The sequence below is a fragment of the Sciurus vulgaris genome (genome assembly GCF_902686455.1).
Source record: "Sciurus vulgaris genome assembly, chromosome: 17".
In the NCBI taxonomy this organism is placed as follows: Eukaryota; Metazoa; Chordata; class Mammalia; order Rodentia; family Sciuridae; genus Sciurus; species Sciurus vulgaris.
In genome coordinates, this window is record NC_136478.1 from 39,214,681 (window position 1) to 39,241,294 (window position 26,614).

The following is a 26,614-nucleotide window of genomic DNA, read 5'->3' on the forward strand; positions in this document are numbered from 1 at the left end:
TATATATTTGAATATATGATGGATTTGACATCATCTAAGTAGTATCATACCTCACAAAGGACAGTACTTTACATTTCCTGTTACTTTATTGAAAATTTAAACTGGCTTTATTAAGAAAAATTCTATTTTTTAAACTGAGAAATAGGTTTGAGTTCAGGTTGGATCCAACCCTACCCTCACATGAGGATTACAAATAAAATTAAACAATTTAAAAAGCAGAGATGTTTATATGTAAAATCATAATGGAACTTTCCAGAGATTCAACTCTATAATTTCTTCCTAAGATAGTCATTCTTAGCTGTGCCTTTGAGTTTAAAGTATCCAGTGACAAGGTTTTTTGCCTGTTACTTTAGTAAATAAATTCTCTTAAGTTAGGATGGTAAATTGGTATTACTTGTGTTGAATTTTGCATTATAACTAGGATGCATGATGACTGTTTCTACTTATGCATTTTGGAATCTCTAGAGCAGCTCTTTAATAACTTTTAATGTACATATGTGTTCTCTGGGGTCCTTGTTGAGATACAGATTATGATAACGTGGATTTAGGAGTCTCTGAGAGCCTACACTTCTGAAATGTTCCCCAGGAATGCCTGTGCTGTTGGTCCATGGACCACATTTTGAGTAGCAAGGTTCTAAGAGACATGCATCTTTGTAGTTCTGCTCGGCTTAAAAGTCAGGTACTCTGTCTCAATAGGCCCTTTGCTCTAAAAGAAAGTATAAGTCTAGGTTTGTGTTTTTCTTTTTTAAGGTTGACTGTTCATAGTCTTGTCTATCCTTTTTTAAAATAGCCAAACAACGAATTGCTCATAAACCTCATTCCAAACCAAAAACTTCAAATATTTTTGAAGCGAATTTTGCAAATGAAGTAAAATCTGGGGATTTGCTTGCTGATAAGAAACTGTGGGCTCGACTTGAAGAACTAGAGAGACAAGAAGAATTGCTGGGTGAACTTGATAGGTACCTACTACCAAATAATCTTTAAAAAAATTTTTGTTTCATTCATATTTCCTCATTAATAAAATAATATGTGCTCCTTGAAAAAAATGCAGAAATATATAATAAATTATCAATACTCTTTCCTCCCCAAAATAATATTCTCGAGTCCTTTTTTTTTTTTTTTTAAAGGATGGTGTGCTTACGTATATTCCCATGCATGTGGATGTACATGCTTAAGATAAACATCTCCATTTTCTTATTATGAGATTTCAGCTACATTTTATATAATGAAGTAATTATAAGAGTTGACTTTTAATAATTATGGATGCATTAAATATTAAAATTTAAATTTAATGTATTTTTATGCTACACTCAGGATAATGTTCTATCTTTGACTTATTAAAAAAAATATGCTTTGAATTTTAACTTGATATTCTAAAATGTTTATCCTTCTTCCCACTTACAAACCTTTCTGTTTATTGAACAGGCAGTTTGTAATCTGGTCAGGTAGTTTTATGTATGAGAAACTTTACTAAACTGCTATTTGAAAGACACACATTAGCACTTACTTAGAATTGTCAAAGTGCTAAATGAGATCTGCTACTACTGAAGTTCTTATATTATTTTGCTTAAATGATGTACCATATGCAGTAATTAGTTTCTGTGAAAAATAAGACAAGAAACACAAAAGATTTTCCCCCTACCGTTTCACCTACAAATTTTTAGGTCTTTTTGATTAACTGGTACTATTTCACTTTTTAAAACCAGTATTGGATCTTGTGATTTTCTTAGTCATGATTCTCTTTCTATTTTTGCATGATATAATTTCAGTTCTATTGCATTTTTGGTTTTGTTATTTTTATAAGGTCCTCAGCCCCTTTATAGAATGAAGCATGATAAATGTGCATTCATGTGTATAAATGTAAGTATATTGATGTGCATATGTATAACTATTTTATCTTTTAAAATTATAACAATACATGCTTATTTTAAAAATCCTGAGGATGGAAAGAGAAAATAAAAATATAGTTATGTGACATTAATTCTTCAAATAGAAATACATATTGTTTGAATTTCTTATTACTATTGATATTATATTTATATTGTGTCTGGCCAAAATTCAAAGATAAAAATGATCTCCCATAAGTCTACTTACGTTTGAGAAGTACAATATACAGAAGTGGCATAGTAACAAATTTTAATTCACATCAAAACATTTTTAACCTTTTTTAATCTAGAATTCTAGTTTTAAAAAATACTTTTCAAAATCTTTTAACCCACTGAAATATGATGAAAGAATAGGTAAAATTCTAGTATTTTTGTTTCATTTTGTTCATATTCTCTTTTTCTTTACTAGTAAATCTGATACCATGATTGTAAATGGAGAAGATACAACCTCTTCTGAAGAGGAAAAGGAAGATCAAAACACAAATGTGAATGTAAAACATCAAAAAACAAACTCCCTCACTCCCAGCAGTTGTCATAAGGATATTATACATTCAGAACTACTCAATGGTCAAGTGAATAGTCAGTTGAACTGTTCAGTAAATGGTTCAAATTCTTGTCACAGTAATGAAGATGATGATGATAACAGTGATGATGGCGATAATGAAAATGACCATAATGCTTTAGGGATTGGAGATAATTGTGTGCCAACAATATACTTTTCTCATACTGTTGAACCTAAGAGGGTTTGTATATTTTTAACTTTACTAATTTTGCATTTAGTTTAACATTAGATTCCATCTGTGATTTTTTTAATTTAACTTTTAATGTTTTACAGACTGCATTTTGATTCATTGTACACAAATGGGATACATCATTTCGTTTCTGTGCACAATGAGGATTCGTACCATCCGTGTAATCATACGTCTCCTTCCATCATTTTTCATACCCCCCTCCCTCTCATTTCTTTCTGTATAATCTAAAGTTCCCCCATTATTCTCTCATTCCCCATCCCCCAACCCCCATTATATATTATTCTCTACTTATCAGGGAAAACATTCGTCCTTTGGTTTTTTGGGCTTGGCTTTTTTCACTTAGCATGATATTCTCCAATTCCATCCATTTATTTGCAAATGCCATAATATTATTATTATTTATGGCTGAATAGTATTCCATTGTGTATATATACCAGAGTTTCTTTATCCATTCACCTGTTGAAGGGCATCTAGGTTGGTTCCACAGTCTAGCTATTGTGAACTGAGCTGCTATAAACATTGATGTGGCTGTGTTACTGTAATTTGCTGATTTTAGGTCCTTTGGGTATAAACTGAGGAGTTTGATAACTGGGTCAAAAGGTGGGTCCATTCCAAGTTTTCTGAGGATTCTCCATACTGCTTTCCAGAGTGGCTGCATTTCTATTCATAAGTGATGAATCCTCTGAAAGAGAAATTAGGAAAACCACCCCATTCACAGTAGCCTCAAAAAAAATAAAATACTTGGGAATTAATCTAACAAAAGAGGTGAAAGACTTCTACAATGAAAACTACAGAACATTAAAGAAAGAAATTGAAGAAAACCTTTGAAGATGGAACGATCTCCCATGTTCTTAGATTGGCAGAATTAACATTGTCAAAATGGCCATTCTACCAAAGGCACTATACAGATTCAATGCAATTCCAGTTAGAATCCCTATGATATTTTTTAAGAGAAAATTAAAAACAGTGATGAATATTGATATGGCCAAATAAGAAAATCATCTTTTGCCTTTTATTCTGACCAAATTATCTTAAAAGAAAAAGTGGGGAAGGGGGTTGTTTCAGGTTACTTCGCTGGTACTGGTCCATAGTTTAGAGAAGCCACAATGGAATTTGAGCTGGGATCTGGAAGGGAGTCAGATTTAAATAGGAACTACTGTAGCTCCACCTGTCCTTATTGCAGAGAGTTTTCTTAAGAACTCTGGAGTTAACTATTATTGTGGACATTTTGGTATGTTTAGTATGTTAAGAGTGACAATATTGGTTTAATTTTCTATTATATTAGGTTTTTGTTTTCTATGTCAGCATCAATGAATAAGAACATCATGGGCAAAAAGGAAAAAATTCAGGAGAAATTCAGAATCATTTCCTTTTCTGACAAATTTAAACATCTGTGTATAATAATGTGTTCAGAATTTTGGCATTTTCGGACTGGGGATGACTGTAGAGATCTTTTAATCGAGGATTTTCAGATTTTTCTTTGGTGTCAAAAGCCTTTTGTTCCTTCCATAATTATTGTAGAATCCCAATATATAAAATAGATCAAAGGAGACTGACTCTGGTCGAAGAAAGCATGGGCTACCTTAAGTATACCTCTGTCCTCTCTGTGCTCATGTAGTATATAAGGTACTTCCAGGAATTCATCTTTCTAATTCAGGAAATCTTTAAGTCTAGAAGATATAGAAATGATAATAAATTTGGGACTGCTTTGACCCATGGTACCCGGAAGCCTACCTACATCAGTTCAGAATCAATGGTTCATTCTTAAGTGCCTGTGATGAATAATCATACTTCATACATTTTAGGTTTCTTAAGTTATCTTTGTTCTAATAGGAAATGGAATAATCATATCTATATATGTGTGTGTACGTATATATTTACACACACATACACATTCGTATATTTATATTCTAATACATCAAACTAAAGGGATCATTGGAATTTTTTGGGAAAAGTTGACTGGGATGGTTAGCTAGAAAAAAGTTTTGTGATGCTTTTTCTAGTCTTCAAATTTTTCTTATTTTCATTTAGATGAAACAGGAAGAATAAATAATATTTCCTGGAATGTTATGGGAAAGAACAGTCATTAACATTGAAAATGTGGCATAAATGCTGTATAGGGATAGAAGAGTAATATAATCCTTAACAGGGTGTTTAGTTTTTAGTGTTTAGTCCTCCAGTTACTAAAATTAAAAATGTTTAAAAATTTTTGGAATAGTTAAACATTATCTAATACTGTTTTTGTTGCTTAAATATTACTGTCTTAACTGAATATCTCTTTTGGTTAATTGTGCTCTTTGTTTTGAAATGTATGTCTTAAGTCTAAAACTTATATTAAAGTAGTGGAGTGAGGTGAAGCTTAAAACAAATCTAGCATTTAGTTTAAATGCTTTTTGCTTTCTAAACAACAATAAAGACACTGACAACTGTATCTGGTCATTAAAGAAAATGTAATTTTTAGTGTTACAGAAATATGATAAGGACTTCTTTACCCAATCTAATAATGCACATCATTTCAGTGTTGAAGAATTTCAGCTGTATCTCTTAACTATTACTTCTTTAATTATAGAATTTGTTTCAATAAATAAATTTGGTCCTTGATTTAATTTCTCAAAAGATTTAAAATTTTTTTTGCTGTGAAATTTTTAGGTTCGAATAAATACTGGGAAAAATACCACTTTAAAATTCAGTGAAAAGAAAGAAGAAGCCAAACGTAAACGAAAGAACAGCTCTGGAAGTGGTCATTCTACCCAAGAGCTGCCTACAATCAGGACTCCTGCTGACATTTACAGGTGAGTTTCTTTCACAGTCTACAATGTAATGTACAGATCCCTTTTTTCCTAACTGGATATTTATAGGAAAAGATTGTGTGTATCCAAAAGGCTTTGAAAAGTGTTTTGATGACGTTTGCCTTAGTATTTGAAAGGCTAAGCCACTGCAACAGCCCAGTTCAAAGCAGTTGGGATGTTGTATGGTAATTTTTCTTTTTTCTTTCTTTACCAGTGTCTTTGAAACATTCCCAACTGGTCTAGGCAGAAAATCTTCCATCTTAAGTTTACAAATGAAAGTTAATATTTATAATGGGCTAGGATAATACTTTTCTACCATAGCTATAATATGTTTGACTTGTAGTTTACCTTGTCAGAGCAAAAATAAATTATACTATTTCAGTTTTTGTTGTGGTGTTTGTTGAGAAAGTTATCATTTGAAAATACTTGTTTCTGACCCATGTTTATAAAATGGCAAAAACTCCTAAATATCTTATTAGTGGTTATAAAACTGTATAGAATTTTGGCATATCAAGATGTTATCACCTAGAACACGCTTATAAGTAACATACTATATTTTATTAGACGAAAAATCATGTCTTCCAAAAATATGTTATTTGAGGTTCCAAATTACTGTGAATGTAAATATTTTAGATAGAAAGTTTTAACAAAAAATTTCAGATTAATTTTGAGATTTAAAAAAAAATTTTGTAAAGTTACTTTATGATTTACTTACATTGTGTATTTTTTTTTAACAGAGTCTTCGTTGATGTTGTGAATGGAGAATATGTTCCTCGTAAATCTATCCTGAAGTCTCGAAGCAGAGAAAACAGTGTTTGTAGTGATACCAGTGAAAGCAGTGCTGCTGAGTTTGATGATAGGCGGGGAGTTTTGAGGAGCATTAGCTGTGAGGAAGCCACTTGCAGTGACACCAGCGAGAGTATTTTAGAAGAGGAACCACAGCAAGAAAATCATCAAAAGAAACTTTTGCCATTATCAGGAACACCTGAGGTGTGTATCTTTATTTAATATAGTATCTCAACAATTTTTACTATTTAGTTGGAATAGTTATAGGATCTAATTAATTCTATTTTTTGGATAATAATTTGTTATAATAATAACTAATAATAACTTAAAAATAGTCACTAGCAAACAAAAATAGTTATTGTGATATTGGAATAGTTAAAAAATTTCTTTTGGTGAAATATCTGTTTTGAAGTTTTATTTTGGTAAAATGGTAATTTAAAAATAATTTAGCAGTTTATAGTAAGTAAATTACCAGTGGACCAGACTGTTTTCTATTAGTTTGAGTAGCAAATTAAATGCCTTAGTGAAGTTCAAGAAAAATATGACTAGTCCTTCTATGTTTTGGCCTGTTCCAGTGAAACAACTCTTAACTGGTTATGGGATCATTTTCTAATCTGGTGGAAGCCATAAATCCTCTTGTCAGAAAAATTTGGGCATACTCATATGTTTTGCCCACCATGTGGCATGCAGTTACTTAGAGGTGGAGAAGACGTTGGAAAGTACTGAAATAAGAATTCCTGTCTTTGAAATACAGGCTATGGTTTCCATTGTACCTAGACTTGATATTTTTTTTCTTGTTTTGATGGGTACTTTAATTTATAAAGTATTTAGGAAGACTGGAAAACTCATACCTATACCAAACCAATATACACAGTTATATATAAATCAAATACACATAAAAATATACTTACACATAAGTATATATAAAAATGTCATTGCTTGTACTCTATGATACTAATTGTACTAAATGCACTAAATACATAAAATTAGAATGTTCCCTCCCCCCAGTAGAATGATCTTATGCGACCCAGAAAATACCTTATTTAATAGTCTGCCATAATCACTGCTAGAAAATAAGTAATAGACTTTTTTTGCATTTATTATTTATTTATTTAAAAAATATTTAAAAAAATCTTTTTCATACTTATATATATAGGATAATAATGTCTGTCTCAATTTACCATCCTTCCCATTCCCACCCACCCTTCCTCTGGGTAGGTAATAGACTTTTGCCAATAAAAATTTGAAAATTAGATTTTTGTAAGAACTTAAAAGTGTCATAGTATAATGAGTTAGAATGTGGAACTTATTTTCACCCTTATGAGCTTTGCATTTTATACTGTTATAATAGGTGTTATAAATTTTTTAATATCAAAATAAATAGTTCATGATTATGGCAGTAGTTTAAAAAATCATTCTCAGTATCTTTTAAATACAAAAATAATGGGTCTTTCAAAAGTGTTTTAAAGGTGTTATGAAGACTTTGTGCTCATCATAATAAAATGGAGTTTCTAGAAAAGTTTCAAGAGCTGTATTCCCAAATACTCCCAAAATATGGGAAGAAAGTTGCATTCCTTTTTTAAGTGGTGGAATGGTATGGAGTATGGTAACTTTTTAAACTGTTTAAGTGACATGTTGTCTTAACTAATTTTGAACACTTGATCAAAGAGAATTAAAACATATATGAAAGTGTACTTGTCAATTTTAGTTTGTACCTAAGTTCTTAGAAGATGTAACAGGAGAGGTTCCAAATACCAGAAATCTTTTAAAAAAAAAAAAAAAAAAAAAAAAAGGTAACAACTCCTAATATTTCAGTTCATGAATTTAATTGCATTAAAATTATAAAGCCTGTACTTATTCACAGTTTCAACACTTTCATTTTTTAGATTCCACTGATACTTAAATAAAATTAAGGCAGGATGCAATAAAATACTCAAGTAATCGTACAAATGAACACCTCTAAAGAGATGTCAGTACTGTTGAAACTAAGCTATTGGCTCACAGGCTGCATGGCCTCCAGAGCTCATGCACCAACTAATGCACCAAAGTCTGCATTTGACATCCTAATGTCTTTTTTTATTTAAATACATTATTTTTTTTCACAATAAGATCTAGACATAATGGAATGTATAAAAGCTTAGGGCTTTTTTATTTATCACTTTTGTTTTTTCTCCAGACAAAATAGGCATTTTACATATTATTTTCTTGCATGTGTACTATAAATTACATTTTGTTGGTGTAATAGGAAAAAATTTAATGGTACTCAGTTTCTCTGAACAATTCATATTTTGATGTTAAAGCATTATATTTCCCAAAATCTTGTGAATTTACTTTTGGTGAGAATAAATGCCTAATTGGTGAATAGAAGGTAAAGATTTTGTGACCATATTATTTATAGTTTATTACCATGAATCTGACTTTTGTCTTCTAGGCTTTTTCTGGAACTGTAATAGAAAAAGAATTTTTATCCTCTTTAACACCACACCCAGCCATTGCTCATCCTGTACTACCCACCATTCCAGAACGAAAAGAAATTCTGTCAGAAGTATCAGAAGAAACTGCAAAAAGGGTTTCAAAGTTCAAAGCTTCCAGATTGCAACAGAAAAACTAGGAAATGAGAGTTTACACCCTAAAACCTAGTTGTGCATTTTTAGAATGTATAAGCAAAATATGTTACATGTAGTTTGAAATAAGGCATCCTGAGTTAGTTTGGTAGCAATTTCTCTTACTCTTATCAATGAAAATCAAAGTAAATGTTTGAATATTTTAATATTCAGCTTGTTTTGTTAAATCTCTGACTACTAAGTTGGCCATACAATGCAGTGGTAGTATTTTGAGTTATTTTTTCAAAGAACACAGTTCGTATGCATTGCTTTGTGTTTTAAACTAAATACAGGCAGTTTTGTACCAGCTGTGATGTTGTGTGTACCATATGGACCATTTTAAAGAATCTTTTAAGATTTCAGATAGATTCAACAATTATATTACTTGCTTTTGCATTTTAAAGGCACTTTAAAAAAATCTACTTCCCTTGTAGGTTTTGTAGCTAGGTGGCTATCAAACAAAAAAGAAAAACAAATAAACAAAAAGTCTTTCCCCTTTGAATGTCATACTGTACTCTTTAAGGTAGAAAGCTACATGTACCCCATGGGAAAGTTTCTTTGTTTTGTAAATCAGTTTTTTCAAGTAAAAATTTTATGGAACTTGGTCTCTAAAATGTTGCAACCTCTATTATTTAGAACTGAGTATGGAAATGTCTTTGATTCCTATATGTATATACCACACAACAGATTCTTGAATTCTCAAAATTCCATAGGAATTCCTTCTCCCCCTTCTGTATAGTTTTCACTGGGATTATCCTTTGGGAGAGAAGGAAAGTTTGTTGAGATGCTTTAAAAAAAAAAAAAAAAAAGAATGAATTTTTCAAATAAAAATTTCTTATGTTTTAATCTCTCCAACATTTTCTTTCTTTAAGCCTACTTTACTATTAGTAAATAACTGAAATAACATATTTACTTTGTTACTTTGTAATAAAACTCCTTAAAGAGAAATTTAGTCTAACATTGAAAATTATACTGCAAGTATTAATCATTAGCTTGATGCATGCTAAAAGTAGCTTTTAAAAAGCATTCTGCATTAGTGCTAAAATAAGCCATCAATGCCAGTCCACCCTCTATTCATGGCTAAATATTTAAGGGTTATTTATAGCTTCTTTAATGAATTCTTGCTTAAACAAAGTGAAATTATGTCCTAGAAAAGTAGAAGCTATTTGTAACTAGAACAGCACAACTGTAAAAGTTTTATGAATATGTATTTTAATGATAAGTGGGTGACTTTGAATCTCTAGTAGTTAATAGATAATTCAGAACAGAGAACTGATTTTGAAAGATCATCCCTAAAAATGTAGAAAATTTGTTCTTTAGTCAGTTCTGATCAACTGTATGTTTTGTGGTTAAAAAACGTTTTTCTTTCAGTTTACCCTGCCCCTAAACTGAATAGTGCAAACCTCTCACAGAGGAACTCTCCCTCTCCTTCCCAATTGCTATTTAAGTGAACCTTTCTGTGGTAACACCCACCCCCCACCTCCAGCTAAAACAAACTTTATTGTAGGACTGTTGTGGTATTTAGAGTTGTATAATTTCAAGAGTACTGTCATTAAATATTTTTTTCATGTTTATGAACTTCATTTTGAGCCTGCTGTTTATATAGTCTGACTTCTTTCAAATAGATTTTCCTCCATAGAATATTGTAGTAGAAACAAAGAAAAAGTGTTTGTTAACGTATTTTTTTTATGTTCTGCTGAAGACCAAAGGAAATAAATAGTGTTACCCCATTTTGTATCTTCAATCTTATAACAGAGTTTTAAATTATAATTTGAAGTTATACTTTTTTACATTAAATTCAGATTTCCTTGGGACAAAAGAAAACTGATGTTAAGAGTTCTGATTTAAACCACTCTAAAACAGAAGAGAAGACCAAGACTCTCTTTTCTTCACTTTTATTTTGAACTAATTTTAATCCTATTACCAAAAATTGCACAAAACAGTACAGAGATTTCCTGTATGCAAGCTTTCCCTAATATCATAACATACAGTCATACTACAGAGATCAAAACTAGGAAATTTATGTTGCAGTTCTATTAACTAATTATAGATCTTATTGGAATTTCACCAATTTTTTTCACTAATGTTTTTTCTCTAATTTTTTTCACTAATGTTCTTTTTCACTAATGTTCTTTCTCTCTTCTGGAATCCTTTGTAGTACCCTAACTTTCATTATTTGTTTTGTTCCTTAATCTCCCCTAATCTTTGATAGTTCCTCAGTTTTTTCTTGTCTTTCATTACTTGACATTTTTGAAGAGTACTGATTATTTTGTAGAATGTTCCTCAGTTCGTTTTATACACTCACATGATTAGAATGAGCTTTTGCATTTTTGACAAAAGTACTACAGACATACATCATATTAAGAGGTTCATGTCAGAGATACCTTCTGATGTGTCATTTCAAGAAATCTTTAGTTCAAATTGTTAACCATAATCACTTAGTTTAGATGATATCTATCAGGTATCTCCACTCTAAAGTTTATATCTTTTCCTTTGCAGTTAATATCTGAGGGAGATTCTTTGAGATTATGTAAATCTTTTTTTCCTCAACCTTGAGCCCACAAATTTTGGCATCCATTGTTGGATCTTGTCTGTAACATTTAGCACTGTTGTATTTTCCTAATGGTGATTTTCTGTTTTACCCTTTCCTTCTACATTTATTTTTTGGAATTCTTATGTTCTAACCAGTACCTCCACCCGTATCGCCATTTATTAATTAAATTATTTATATCAGTGTGGATTTCTGGATATTTAGTTTATTCTGTGGGTGAAAATCCAAAACTATCATCATTATGTTGCTCAAATTGTTCTGTCTTTGGCCATTAAGAACTCTTTTGGGGTTGACTTTGAAGTTCATTCAACAAGTTCTCATCTTTTTTTTGAACACTTTCTTACTCTCTAATACCATGAAATATATTCTTATATATTTACCTGTCCCAGCACTGGAATCACCCACTTCTCCAGGGCACCCTGGCTCTTTATTAGAGAATGGTGCTTAGAAACCAACCAACATCTGCTCATGTATTTACTCATGTCCTTTTTAGAGGAGAGAACTCTATGTATGTATACTTAACCAACACACATTTTTATGTGTTTAATTATATTAAAAACCATGAGCTTATACTGATGCTTCATTTTAACCTAACTATCACAGGATTTATTTCAATTTTTTTCTTATTTGTGACTTCATTCTCCCACATGGAGAAACCTGGCTTTTATCTCCAATGTATTTATTGTTTTTTCAGTGTAATACATATTAGTTTGAAAATGCTAATTTGTACCCATAGGAGAAACACGTTTATTAACTACATTATACTATTTATGTATAATTTTTAATTCTTTTTGTGGTAGCCTCATATTATGTGGAGAAACCGCTTCCCAAAGTTAAATAAGTTCATTCTTTTCTTTCCCACCTTCTTGATTGTAATTGTTATTCATTTGTATTACAGCTAGTTTGTTACTCTTTGTATTCCATTGAGGCTTCTCTACACATCCTGGTTGGTTTTAATGGTTTATTTGGGGGGTTGTATAAAAGTATGTGAACATTAACTTGGTTCTCAGAGTCCAGAGCTGTGTGGAAAGGCATACTTAGAAAAGCATCTCTTGCTGCCCCTGTTTTCTTCTCTCTCTTCAATTCCACTTACCTCCTTCCCTTTCCCAGCTTCTTTCTGTTAAACCTCCACCTATCCATTGTAAGTAACTGATGTTTTTAGTTTCTGGTTTAACTTATTTCTTTTGCACAAATAGCAGATATTTTCTACATGTCTTTATGAAGGACACTTTACACTGCATTTTAATGTTTCAATTAATAGAGCACCCTTGTAATCTCACTACGTCAGTTAATATCATAGCTTATTCTTGTTTATAAAGATAGAGTACGCCATTGTGTAGGTAGAACATTGTTTGCTCAGCCACTTTCTTATGTATGGTCATTTAGGGTGTATTTTGCAATTACATATAATGATGCAGTCGATAATTTTGTGTATATTTTTGTATTGTTGAAGGTATTATTTTTGCGGTAGATTCCTAGAAGTAGGATAGATGAGCCATCTGCACAATTATTATGTTTTCTTTACTACTACTATGTTTTTTATAGTATAGTATCTATTTTTAAATATATGTTTTGTTCCTTTATTGAGGACATGTTTTTAACAACACTTGCATATCTACATTTCATTTTATTGCGGATTCTTTTTTTTTAATATGTTGCTGGGGATTAGAACCCAGGGCCTCACAGGCATGCTAGGATTTTACCATTGAGCTACATCCCCAGCCCCAAGAATTTTTTAAAATAATGATTTAGGGACAAAATAATATCTTAAACGGACTTCAAAGTCATTGAAACGTATTGTACAGTTATGTTCATTTTGCTACAGAATTTTAAGTTATGCATGTGATTTATATGAATTTTCCATTCATTGGCATATTTACAAATTCATAAAATTCACTTATCTACTTATTTGTCTTCACAAGAAACAAATTTTCAGGGGTAAAACTAATTTGTGTTCTTCAGTTGAGTGGCATATATACACTCAAGTAAATGCCTCTAAGAATTCCTCAACTACAATAAATATTTATGGCTTTTGCATCTAATTCGTTGCTCAATAATATCAATTTTTAACATTTTAAAATACTTTCTCAGTTATTTAAATTTCGTTTTTGAGAATTATCATTTAGGATAAAAGTTTTTGATGTTCCTTTAACCAATGAATCAAATACTTTTTGAGCATTGACTGTTAAGCATTTTTTGTGAACTTTATGTGATTTATTTTTCATAACAGCCTAGTAAGGTGGGTACTATTGTTTTATCCTTTCTCATTTTAGAGATGTGGAAACAAAGAAAGATGAAGCTACTTCTTAAACCACATGACTATTAAATGGGTTAAACCCAAGCATCCTTGCTCCAAAACCAGCACACTTTAAGACTTTTTTTTCTTTCTTTTTTGGACATTTATATTATCTGCTCTCTCTAAACCATAGTACTTAGCTAGTAAGAAAATTTGTGACCTGTATAATGTTTGTAATCTTGCTTATTATGATGAGTTCACCTTTTAAACAATCTGAATTTGAAACTTGTTTTTTGAACTTCTTATATGAGGGAATTCATTTTGACTCAGTGGTGAAATGTCAGTGTTAATTTGACCACATGAATAAAAGAAATGAATGTGTACATAGAGAAGAATAGAAGATATTATGACAATTATTGAGAAAACTCATTTTTCTTTATATTAATTTAGGCACATGCAACACATGACTTTAGAATTGGTATGTACCTCAAATAGCTTCAGTGACCTTCTTTATCTCTAATGATGTTTTTTGCCTTAATGTATTTTACGTACCATATAGCTAGTTAAATATTTTCCTAGTATAACAAGTTCCATCTTTTGTGTGTTTATGCGATCTGTTTTGTTTCTATGTGTGTATTATATTTGTACCCAATAATTGTATTATGTTATTTTTGTAAATAGTTTTTAACATACTCTTGACAATGTCCTATAACTGTCAAGTATAGTTTATGTTTATTATAATTACTCTTGTTGGGACAACTTCTGCTATCTTGCTTTGGGCATTCTGTTCAAGCTTGTTTACTGCCTTTTCCCCTTTACTGTTGTTCAGATTCATGCCCTCCCTCCCACATTCTTACCAGTGATTCAGAAGTTATATACTTTCCATATTATTTTGCATGGGACGCTTGATTTTTAAAAATGTGCACATTTACAGCTACCCTCTTTCCAAACGGTATTCTGACCACATCATTATAGTGTTTGTAGTACTTTGGTTCTGTTGTTTTTTTTTCCAAATAGCTTTATTAAGGTATGATTCATATACCATAACCTCCATTTTTAAATATACATTTTGGAGTTTTAAGTAGATTTCAACTTGTGCCACTTTAACTGCAACCCAGTCATCAAAAAGATCTTCAGTGAGCATTTATAGTCAATTTCCATTCTTATCCATAGCCCCATGCCACCACAAATTTGTTTTCTGTACGTATATAGAAATTTTCCTTTCCTGGACATTTAATGTATAGTAGAACCATACAGAATGTAATGTTTTGCACTGTTGATTATCATAATGTTTGAGTGGTTTGTCCATTTTGTGTTGTGTAGCAGTAGGTATTTCCTTATTGCTGCATAGTATTCCCTTGTATGGATATACCACATTTTGCTTATTCATTCATACATTGATGGACCCTGGAGTGTTTGTGCTATTATGAATAATGTTGCTATGAACATAATACACATCTTTGTGCAAACATGTTTTTATGAAAGAAAATACAAGTGAAATTGCTAGGTCAAACCCAAGTTGAACTTAGGTTGAATTTAGGTTAACCTTAAGTTGAACTTTAAGAAATTGCAGCTTTCCAAAGAAGCTCTGTAATTTTACATTGCCACTAGCAATGTATTTCTAGTTTCTCCACATCTAGGGCAGCACTATTACTCTTTTCTTAGTATTGCCATTCTAGTGGCCATTATCATGGTTTTAACTTACATTTCCCTAGTGACTAGTGATGTTGAAGATTTTTTTCTTGTGTCTTTAGCTTTGAGCTTATCTTCTTTGAAGTGTACTAAAACTATTTGCTCCATTTAAAATTGTTTTCTTGATTATTGAGTTGTAAGAGTTCTTTGTATATTCTAAATACAAATTCATCATGTGTGATTTGCAAATATTTTCTCTGAGTCTATGACTTTATTTTTTAAAAATTTGCCTTTTGAAACACACATCTTTGGTTTCAGTGAAGTCCAATTGGTAAATTTTAAAATTTATATATTATATATTTAGTGTCTTATTTAAAAACCCTTTGTGTAACCCAAAACTCACAAAGATTTTTGTCGTGTTTTCTTGTAGAAGTTTGATAGTTTTAGCTCTTACAGTTTAGAAATATGATCGATTTTGAGTTAATTTTGTGTGTAGTATGAGGCAAGGGTCTGTATTCAATCCTGTGTATGGATAGTTTGATACCTAGTTGTTCCAAATGATAGTATTGCTGCTATGAATGTTTTGGCTTTTTTTTTTTTTTTTTCTAAACTATTTTACCACAAATGTAAGGTTGTTTCTTTGTGTCCTCCTATTAGTTCATCTGTTTTCCTTTATGCAGAAATCTCTTTTGGGAGATTGTATTAAATATATGGATGACTTGAGAAGAATTGCCATGTTAATATTGAGTATTCTTATCCATGAACATGGAATATTTATTTGTTCAGATCATAATTTCTCTCAGCAGTGTTTCTTACTTCTCATTGTACAACTCATACTTCTTTTGTTAAGTTTCTAATTTCTTAATTCATTTTGATGCTGTTTTAAGTGGAGTTATTTTTCTTAATGTCTTTTTTGCATTGTTCGTTGCTAGTGTATAGAAATACAACTTTTTTTATATTGGCTTTTAATTCTGTAACCTTCCTATATTCATTGTTTCTTGGCAGCGTATATGTGTGTATGGGAATGTGTGTTCCTTAGGATTTGCTACAATACAGTGTATTATCTGTGAATAGAGAGATTTTCTTTTTCTTGTCTGATAGCACTGACTAGAATCTCTAGTAAATATTGAAGAGAAGTGGGGAAGAATGAACAGCTTTGCCTTGTTCCTGGTCTTAGGACCAAGGTATTCATGCTTTCATCAATAAATGTGTTAGGTTTTTCATAACTGGGTTTTTTTTGGGGGGTGGTGGTTTTGAGGGAATGTTCTTTTATTATGGGTTTGTTGGAGTTTTCTTTTATGAATGGGGTTGGGTTTTGTTGCTTGCTTTTTATGCATCTGTTGTCTTTTCACATGCTGTATTACATGTTAATTTGATCAACCCTGCAGTTTTGGTATAAATTTCATTTTATAATATGCATAATCATTTTTATGGTACTGAATTTGGCTTGATGATATTTTGTTGAGGATATCTGGTCATGAGAAATAGAGCCATGAGAAATTTGGTCTGTCATGTTCAATTTTTGTGATGTCTTTGCCTGGCTTTTTATATAAGGATGATTTTGGCCTCACAGAATGAGATCGATTGGTTTGTGAAGGACTGGTATTATGTCCTTAAATGTTTGGTAGAATTTACTAGTGAAATCATCTGATACACACTTTCTTTTGTGGGAAGTTTTGTAATTGCTTTTCAGTTCCTTATTATTTAATTTAGATACTTATATTTTTTTCTTGAGGCCATTTTAATCCCAAAATTTGTCCATTTGATGTAAATTGTCTTACTTGTCATCACAAAATGATTCGTTGTCTTCCCTTTTAAATTCGTTTAATTTCTGTAGGGTTGGTAGTAATTACGTTTCTGATTTTGCTAATTTGTGGTATGTTTGTTTTTGGTCAGTTTAGCTAAAGTTCTGTTGATTTTCTTGATCTTTTCAGAGAAAACTTTTTGGTTTTGTTGATGTTTCTCTATTCTTGTTTCCTAGGTCATTGATTTCTACTGTAATCTTTATTTTCTTCTCTTCCCTTGCTTCAGGCTTAATTTGGTCTTTCATAGTTTTTTAAGTTATTAATTTGATATATTCAATTTCTAATGTAGACATTTAAACATAAAGATTAACTTCTAAACACTGTCTTAGCTGCATCCAGTAAAGTTGAATCTATCGTCTTCATTTTCTTCTAGCTAAGAATATATTCTTTTTTCTCCTGAGATGTCTTCTTTGAACCATGGATTATTTAAATATGTGTTGCTGAATTTTTTAATACTAGAGGTTTTCCAAGTTTTTTTTTCTGATGTTGATTCCTACTTTAATTCTGTTGTGTCTGAAGAACATACCTAGTGTATCATACTTAGTGTCTTTTAAAATTTATTAAGACAGTTTTTTATGGGTAGTATTTGTTCTCTCTTTTGTGCTTCAAAAGATTATGTGTTCTGTTGTTACGAAGTACTGTGTAAATGTCATGTCGAATTTATTGCGATTTTCATCTTGTGTATTCTTGCTAATTTTGGGGGGTGTCTACTTGTTCTAACCATTATTGGTAGCAGAATATTGACGGAGGCCTAAACTGTTATTGTTGAGTTGCCATCTTTCTTTTTTATTTGTTTTTGCTAATGATTTTTGGGTTCTATTGTTAGGCGCATATGTTTGCCATTGTTATCCATTCTTACTTATTGATGTTTTATTATTATAAAATGTCCCTCTCTCTAGCAACATTTTAATATTTAAAGTCTGTTTTGTCCGAGATTATTACTGCCACCCCAGCTCTATTGTCATTACATTTACATGGTGTATCTTTTTAAAATTCCTTTTTTAATTGCATTCTTTTGTGATTTTTGAATTTTAGTATTTGTCATGTAGACAACATGTGATTTAATCTTGTTTTTTAAAAAATTCTGATGGTCTGCCTTTTGATTATAGCATTTATTCATACAATATTGATATGCTTCATTTACATCTGCTACTTTGCTGAGATTTTTAAAAATATGCTTTATGTTGTTGTTTCTTAGTTGCCTTTTTAATGGTAAATAATGTTAAATAAATCTTTTTTAGTATAGCCTTTAATTCCTTGGTGGGCAGGTACTGGGTTGAATCCAGGGCTCCTGTGCATGCTAGGGAAGCACTTTACTGCTGAACTCCTTCTGCAGTTCTTTTTTTTTTTTTTAATGATACTTTTTACACAACAGGAATTTATTTCTCACTTTTTTGGAGTTTGATTAATCCAAGACCCAGGTACTAGCTTATTTGGTTCTTGCCAAGTGTTTTTTTTTCCTTCCTTGCAAATGCTGCCTTCTTACCGTGTCCTCACGTAGCAGAAGAGAGTTTTACTAAATTGCTCTAGTTGTTAACAATATACATTTTAACTTACTACTACTTTAGAATAATAACTTTAACTTCCAGTAAAATGTAGAAACTTTGCTTCAGTGTCACTCTTGTCCTTTCTTCTTCCTTTGTCCTGTTATGATATACAATAGAGTTACAACTATTTTTCCATATGGTTGTCTTTTAAATAAGAAAGCTAACAATTATTTATACTGTTTTTTATATTTGCCTACATACTTACTAGTACTCTGTAATTTTTTATGTGGATTCAAGTTGCCATCTGGTATCATTTCCTTTTAGCCTTATAAGAAAATTTTAGTAGCAACTAATTCTTTGGCTTTATTGATCTGGGATCATCTCTGTTTCTGTCTTCTCTTTTTTTGAAGGACAGTTGTACTGGACAGAGCATAATTATTTGACAGTAGTTAGAATATGTTCTATCACTTCCTTCTGGCCTTGTGTGTTTTTATCGAGGTTCCCCTGTGTGATGAGTCAGTTTAATCTTATGCTTTGAAGCTTTTCGTTTGGCTAGGAGTGGATATTTTAGTGTCTATCTAACTTGCATTTTATTGAGCTACTTGGATATGTAGATTAATGCTTTTCATCATATTTGCAGAGTTTTCACACAACTAAAATGTTTTAAGGTCTTTACTTCAAAAAACTTCCAAACTTTAATGATTCTTATTCTCCTTTCTGAAACTTCCATTATGTATATGTTAATTTGATTGGTTATATCCCATGGTTTCATGCTCAATTCATTTTTCATTCTTTTTTTCTTTCTGTCCTTTGGATTGTATCATTTCCTATTGCTTTATCTTCAAGTTTACCGATTCTTCCTTCTGCATTCAAATTAACTGTTGAGTTCCTCTAGAGAATTTTTTGCTTTAGTTATTGTGATTTTTAGCTCCAGAATTTCCATTTGATTCCTTTTTATAATTTTGATTTCTTAAATGGTGTTCTGTATTTGATTAGGCATTATTTTCATGCTTTGTTGAAAGAGTATTCATTTTTGTTCTTTGAATATATATATATATATACATACATACGCACATATCTGTGTACACACATATGTATAAAAACATGACTGCTCTGAAGTCTGTCTGTGAAGTTCAACATTTGAGACTTTTTCAAAAGTTTATTTACTGATTCCCTCCACCCCCAGGGTATAAGTCATTATTACTTATTAAAAATTGGACTTTTTAAATAATACATTAACCACTCTGAATTCTGATCCCTTTCTACCTGGGCTGCTTGTTTCTTTTTTGTTTGTTTGTTTGTTTGTTTGTTTTGGTTATGAGATACCCGTCCAATGTCTCACTTCATTTTTTTTGTTTTTAAGGGGGCTACTTACTGGTCATTTTGAGATCAGTATAGTTTAGTGGTAAGCCAGTAATTGGTCAAACATTGTACTTAAAATGTCTTGGTTCAGTAAGGCTTTTACTCGTTTGTCAGTGGATGACTGTTTTGGAGAATGCATTCGTCATTTGTGTAATTTACAAGTCTTCAGGGATGTATTCACAGCTTGAGCCTTCTCAGGTCTCTACTTAGCATGCTTATAACCTACTCTATGCCCACTACTTTACAAAATGCGAGCTTATCAAGGCCCATTGTTGTCCCACTTCGTGGTGGTTCCTATTAAATTCCTAGCCAGTCTGCTGGTCTCTTCATTGGCCTAGGCAATATTGCAACCTCAGTTCAGCTGCAATGTGAGCCTTTCTCATTTGTTTACAACTGAAATTGCTATTGTTTTCAACAAAGCCCCTGCATGTTACATTTTTTCACATTGCTGCAAATAGAGTGAGTCCCCTTCAACATAAATGGTTTCACAACCATTTCAAGCTGGTTGTCCAGCTTGGAAGCTATTGGTGTGAGAGAAGATGACTAAAATTCCAGTTATTTCCATCATTCTTACCCAAGTTTTAGCAGTTTTCTTGGATAAGCATTTCTCAATTAGTGTTACACTTTGATCAGTGTCTAGGGTCTTGAAATAGTTGTTTTTGATATTTTTGTCCAAGTTTAAAAAAATAGACTAAAGGGTAGGTTTGGGTTCATAGTAATATTGACAGACACTAGAGATTACCCATTTACCCCATGTCTCACAAGCCTCCTGCATTTTCAACATTCCCCACTGAAGTGATTCCTTTGTTATATTTATTGATTGTACACTGACACATTGTCACCCAAAGTCCATATTTCATCTTAGTGTTCACTCTTCCTGTACAACCAGTGGGTTTGGACAGATGTGTAAGGGCATGCATTTATATTATGATATCACACAGAATAATTTCACTGCCCTAAAAATCCTCTGTATTATACATATGCATTCCTCTGTCCTAACTCTTGACAAGCCTTTTCCAGAATGTCATATGGTTGGCATCATGTAGTATGTAGACTTTACATACAGGCTTCTTTCACTTAGTAATATTTAAGTTTCCTGCATGTGCACATTTCGTCCATTCCCCTACCAAAGGGCATACTGGTTGCTTCCAACTTTTGAAAATTATCAAAAAGTAGCCATAAACATTGGTGTGCAGTTTTTCATAAGGATATATTTTCAGCTCCTTTGAGTAAGTACAAAGGGGCACTATTGCTGGATTATATGGTAGGTCTGCATTATAGGAAGTGCAAAGTATCTTCCAAAGTAGAGCATAATTTTGCATTCCCACCAGCAATGAATGAGAATCCCTGTTCTATGTCCTTATTGGCATTTGATGTCAGTGGTCTGGGTTATGGCATTTTAGTAGAAGTGTAGTGGTAACTCATTGTTTTAATTTGCATTTTTCAGATGACATACATAATGTGAAACATTTTATCAAATGCTTGTTAGCTGCATGTCTCTTTTTGGTGAGATATCTGTTAAGAATTTGTTAAATTTTTTAATCATGTGTTTTTTCTTATTGAGTTTTAAAATTTTTCATATGTTTTGGATAATACTCCTTTATCAGAAATATCTTGAAATCATTTTCTCCCTGTGTGGTTTATCTTTACATTCTCTTGACAGTGTCTTTTACAGAGCAAAACAAAATTTTAATTTTAATTAAGTCCACATTTTAAAAAATTATTGGTGCGTTACACATAATAGTGGGATTCATTTTACCATATTTATACATGCATCTAACATAATTTGATCAATCTCATTTCTCAATTTCTCTCTCCACCCCAATCTGCTTGCTCTACTCTTTGATCTCCTTTCTATTATTACTTCAATTTGTGCATATATATATATATATATATATATATACACACACACACATATATGTTCAAATATATATGTTCATACACGGACAAGGCATAATTCAGTAGATTTTGTTCCCCAGTATTTTCCAACACCTCCCCTCTTCCTTCTCTCTCATTCCTCTTCCTCTACTCTTGGTCTCCCTTCTATTTTTGTGAAATCCTCCCTGCCCACCTTTTAAAAATTCTTTCTCTAGCCTCTGCATGTGAGAGAAAATTTTTAACACTTGACTTTCTGAGTTGGGTTTATTTCACTTTGTGTGATGTTCTCCAATTCTGTCTATATACTAACGAATGATGTAATTCATTCTTTTTTATGACTGAGTGAAACTCCATTGTGTATATGTACAATATTTTCTTTATCCATTCATCTGTTGGTGGGCACCTAGGCTGATTCCATAACTTGGCTATTGTGAGTTTACTGCTATAAAAATTAATATGCATGTACCACTGTAGTATGGCTTATTTTAGTTCTTTTGGAAAAATATCAAGGAGTAGGATAGCTGGGTCATATGGTGATTCCATTCCTGGTCTTTTGATGAATATCCATATTGTTTTCCAAAGTGTTTATATTTATTCGAAGTTCTACCAACAGTGCATAAGTGTACCTTTTCCCCTGTATCCTCACTAGCATTTATTGTTTTTGCATTTTTGATGACCTTTATTTTAACTAGAGTGAGATGAGAGCTTAGTTTAGTTTTGATTTGTATTTCCTTGATTGGTAAGGATATTGCAATTTTTCATATATTTATTGGCCATCTGTATTTCTCTTTTTGCTAAATGTCTCTATTTCATTTGCTAATTTATTGTGTTATTTGGGGATTTCTGAATATTAATGCCCTGTTGAATGAGTAGTTGGCAAAGATCTCTTTTTCCCCATTCTGTAGGCTTTCTCTTCACATTGTTCCCTTTGCTGTGCAGATACTTTTAAACTTGATGCCATTCTACTTATTCTTAGTTTCCCTCTCTCCCCACCCCCCTCCTCTCTGTTTCTGTCTATCTGCCTACCAGGGATTGAACCCAGAGGCATTTAACCACTGAGCTGCATCCCCAGTAGTTCTTTTTTTTTTTTTTTTTTTTTTTTTTTTTTTTTTTTTTTAAGTTCGAGACAGGCTTTTGCTAAATTGCTGAGGCTGGCTTTGAACTTGATATCCTCCTGCTTCAACCTCCTGAGCCACTGGGATTACAAGTATGGGCCACCATGCCCAGCCTTGTTTTTATTTTTTGAGTTTTAGGAATCTTATTAAGAAAGTCAGTGCCTGTGCCAGTATGTTAGAGTGTTGACCCTGTGTTTTCTTCTAGCAGTTGTGATCTTTCTAGCCTAATTCCTAAATCTTGTATCCACTTTGAGTTGGTTTTTGTGCAGGGTGAGAAATAAGGATCTAGTTCTACATATGGATATCCAGTTTTTCTAGCCCCGTGTGTGTGTGTGTGTTTTTTAAGGTCATTTTTTCTCCAATGTATGTTTTTGAAACCTTTGTAAAGGATCAGATGACTATGTAGGTTTATCTCTGTGTCTTCTGTTCCATTGATCTTCATGTCTATTTTTATATCAATACCATGCTGTATTTGTTACTACAGCTCTGTAGTATAATTTGAGACGAACTATTGTGATGCCTCCAAAATCACTTTTACAGTTCAACATTGCTTGAACTGTATGGGTCTTTTATTTCTGCCATATGAATTTTAGGACTGATTTTTCTAGTTCTGTGAAGAATACTATTGGTATTTTGATGGCAATTGCCTTGAATCTGTATAGCGCTTTTAGTAGTATGGCCATTTTGACAATATTAATTTTGCTTATACAATAACATGGGAGATCTTTCCATCTTTAATAGTCATCTTCAATTTCCTTCTTACACAATTTTTATTGTAGAGGTCTTTCACCTCCTTAGTTTTATTCCAAAGTATTATTTTGTTTTTTAGAGGTTCTTATGAATGAGATAGTTTCCCTGATTTCTTTCTCAGCTGATTCATAATTGGTATATATTAAAGTTATTGATTTTTGTATGTTGATCTTTTATCCTGCTGCTCTGATGATTTGTTTTTTAGCCCTAAAAGTCTTCTGGTAGAGTGTTTTTGGTCTTCTAAATGTAGGATCATGTCATCAGCAAACAGACATAATTTGATGACTTCTTTTCCTATTTGTATCCCTTAATTCCTTCTCTTGCCTGATTCCTTGGCAAGAGTTTCAAGAACTATATTGAGTCCCAAGGGGGTGAGAGAGGATATCTTTATTCTAGATTTTAGTGGAAGAGCTCCATTTACTATGATGTTGACTTTGGGTTTGTCATATGTAGTCTTCATGATGTTGAGATAAGTTCCTTCTGTCCCTAGTTTCTTCAGTGTTTTTAATATGAATGGTGCTGAATTTTGTTAAAGGTTTTTATCCTGCATCTATTAAGAAGATTTTGTGACTTTTTTTGATTATGTGGTTTTTGTCCTTAATTCTCTTTATGTGGTCATTTACATTTGTTGATTTGTGTATATTGAACCAACCTTGTATCTCTGGGATGAAACCAGCTTTATCAAGGTACACAATCTTGTTAATGTGTTTTCGAATGTGGATTGCTAATGTTTTATTAAGGATTTTTCTGTTTATGTTCATCAAGGATGTTGTTCTTTAGTTTTATTTCCTTGATAGGTCCTTATTTGGTTTTGGTTTCAGAGTGATACAGGTTTCTTAGAATGAAGTTGGTAGTGTTCACTTCCTTTTTCTACTTCCTGGAATGATTTGAGGACGATTGACCTTAGTTCTTTAAAGGTCCAATAAACTCAGCTGAGAATTTGTGTGGTCCTCAGCTGATATTTGGGGTATAAATATTTACTAATGTTATATCTCTTCATTGAATTGTTCCCTTTACCAGTATGTAGTGACTTTCCTTATTTTGATTAATTTTTGGGGAAATCTGCTTTGTCAGATATGAGAATAGCTTCTCCTGCTTGTTTTCCAGCTCCATTCACATGGAATTTCTTTTTCCATTCTTTTACTTTCAGTCTGTGGATATCTTTGCCTCTGAGATGAGTCTCTTGAAAATAACATATGGTTGAGTCCTGTTTTTCAACCCACTCTTCCAGTTTATGTCTTTTAAATGAACAGTTGAGACCATTTACATTCAGTATTATGGAGAGACATTATTTCCTGCCACCTTGATTTCTTCCATATATTTAATTCGGTCTTAATTTTCATTTATTTCACTGATTGTCTAATGACCTTCATTCATTCTGTGATTTTTCTCTCCCTTATCATATGTGTTGAAGTGTTGTTGAAGTTTGAGCATGGTTAGTATATGTATAGAGCAAGGTACACTGTCTCATGACTGGGTTGTGGGTATAGCTTAGCAGCAGAGTCTCGTAGTATCCCGTTAGATTCCCAGCACCTCTCAGAGAAGGGGAAACAGCAGCAACAGCAGCACAAACAATATGCAACATTAAAATAAATGTCTTGTACTTGCTATGATGTCTGTAATTATTATTTACCACAAAAAGAGAAGTGGTGGGGGTCAGCATTTAATAACAGTAACAGCATTAAATAGCCCTCAGCCAGATCTAGCATTAAAGAGAACAGCAGGTGTCAGTTGCACTGTTCACAGTACTAATAACCACAGCAACATGAATGATGGGGTAGGGATAATATAAATTAAAAATTTTTTTTTTTTTTTTTTTTTTTTTAGAAAAGAGTAAAATTATAGTTAATTAAGAGAAGGAAAAATGAAGGCCAAAGAAATTTCAAAATCAAAATGTGAAAGCAAGTGATGGCTATAAAGCTTGAGAAAAATCAAGAAAATTTAGCTATTAAAAGGGAGAATAAAGGAGAGAAAGAGCAATGGGAAACAAAACTAAGCAAACAAGAAAAATCCTAAACCTCAAAAGATAAAGTGGAAATAACAAATGGATGAAAAAAATGACAAAAATTATGCATGTAAACATACACATACACACACTAGGTTGATGCACCCCAAGGAAGGGGCTGATGCAGAGTTCTCAATGCAAAATTCCAGTAACTGGGGTTTAGTTCTAATCAAACATTTGGAAATTTTTCAGGTGATAAGTACTCTAGAGAGATTAGATCAACACATCTTATAGGACCAGGCAAATGTTGGTCTCTGCTGGGCATCTGTATTTCAGGGACCTCCAGAGAACTTTACTCATTTGGTAGGATAAGCAACCGTCCACAGGTCTCCTATACTCTACCACCCATGAATGTGGCCTTCCCAGCTCAGTCTCTGAGTAGAATCATGCCCACTTGTCCAATTTATGGCCCCTTGTTACCCAGTCATAGGAGCAGACAGACTCAAAAGGAAAGTGAGTCATACTAGGCACACAATAGGTTCCTGGCAGGGCAGTATGGCAGTATTTGCTGTGATCTGAAACAGCAAGCTGTGTAGCCACTTCCAGATGGTTCCCCACCTCAGTTCTCCACTTGCTGGTAAAGAAGCACAAAGCCCATTCCAAATACCAGCTCTCTACACAGCCTCTGGTTAAGTTAAATTCAGACTTCTTTTCTGTTCTATAGGTTTTTATATGCCAATTTGCTCTGCTTCTTTTGTGTTAATTCTTCCCTGTGTAGTGAATGACAGCCACCCTGTGTACTGCTGCCACCGACTTGACTTCAGTGTACTCTTGTTTTCTCTCTTCAAATCACCTGAATTTCTAAGTCTCTATGATTCTCTGTCTGATCTTGAATTTCAGTTAGTTCCCTCTGTCACTTAACTAAAGAGTGACATTCCTATTGCTTCAGTCCGTAGCCATAGAGCAAGTGGAAAGTTCAGACTTCCTCTAATCTGCCATCTTTGATCTCCATAAAGTCCATCTCATCAATTCTTTCT

The 26,614-nt window shown here is 32.2% G+C and overlaps 1 protein-coding gene and 1 long non-coding RNA gene across 7 annotated transcripts in view; one reads left to right on the forward strand and one right to left on the reverse strand.

Moving 5' to 3' along the window:
• The window catches only part of URI1 (URI1 prefoldin like chaperone), a 71,452-nt gene extending 60,935 nt beyond the window's left edge, over positions 1-10,517 (forward strand). For all 6 annotated transcript variants that reach the window (XM_079117642.1, XM_079117647.1, XM_079117643.1 and 3 more), the window contains 5 exons: positions 791-959; positions 2,296-2,629; positions 5,288-5,430; positions 6,165-6,417; positions 8,645-10,517. In XM_079117642.1, coding sequence (XP_078973768.1) covers positions 791-959; positions 2,296-2,629; positions 5,288-5,430; positions 6,165-6,417; positions 8,645-8,824 — 1,079 coding nt within the window. In that variant the 3' untranslated portion in view covers positions 8,825-10,517. The remainder of the gene's footprint in view (positions 1-790; positions 960-2,295; positions 2,630-5,287; positions 5,431-6,164; positions 6,418-8,644) is intronic.
• On the reverse strand, positions 9,071-15,550 carry LOC306647998. The gene is made up of 2 exons (XR_013760236.1): positions 10,941-15,550; positions 9,071-10,896 (listed from the first exon to the last, which is right to left on the reverse strand). It is a non-coding gene; the product is annotated as an uncharacterized lncRNA (long non-coding RNA).
• Positions 15,551-26,614: the final 11,064 nt, after the last annotated feature.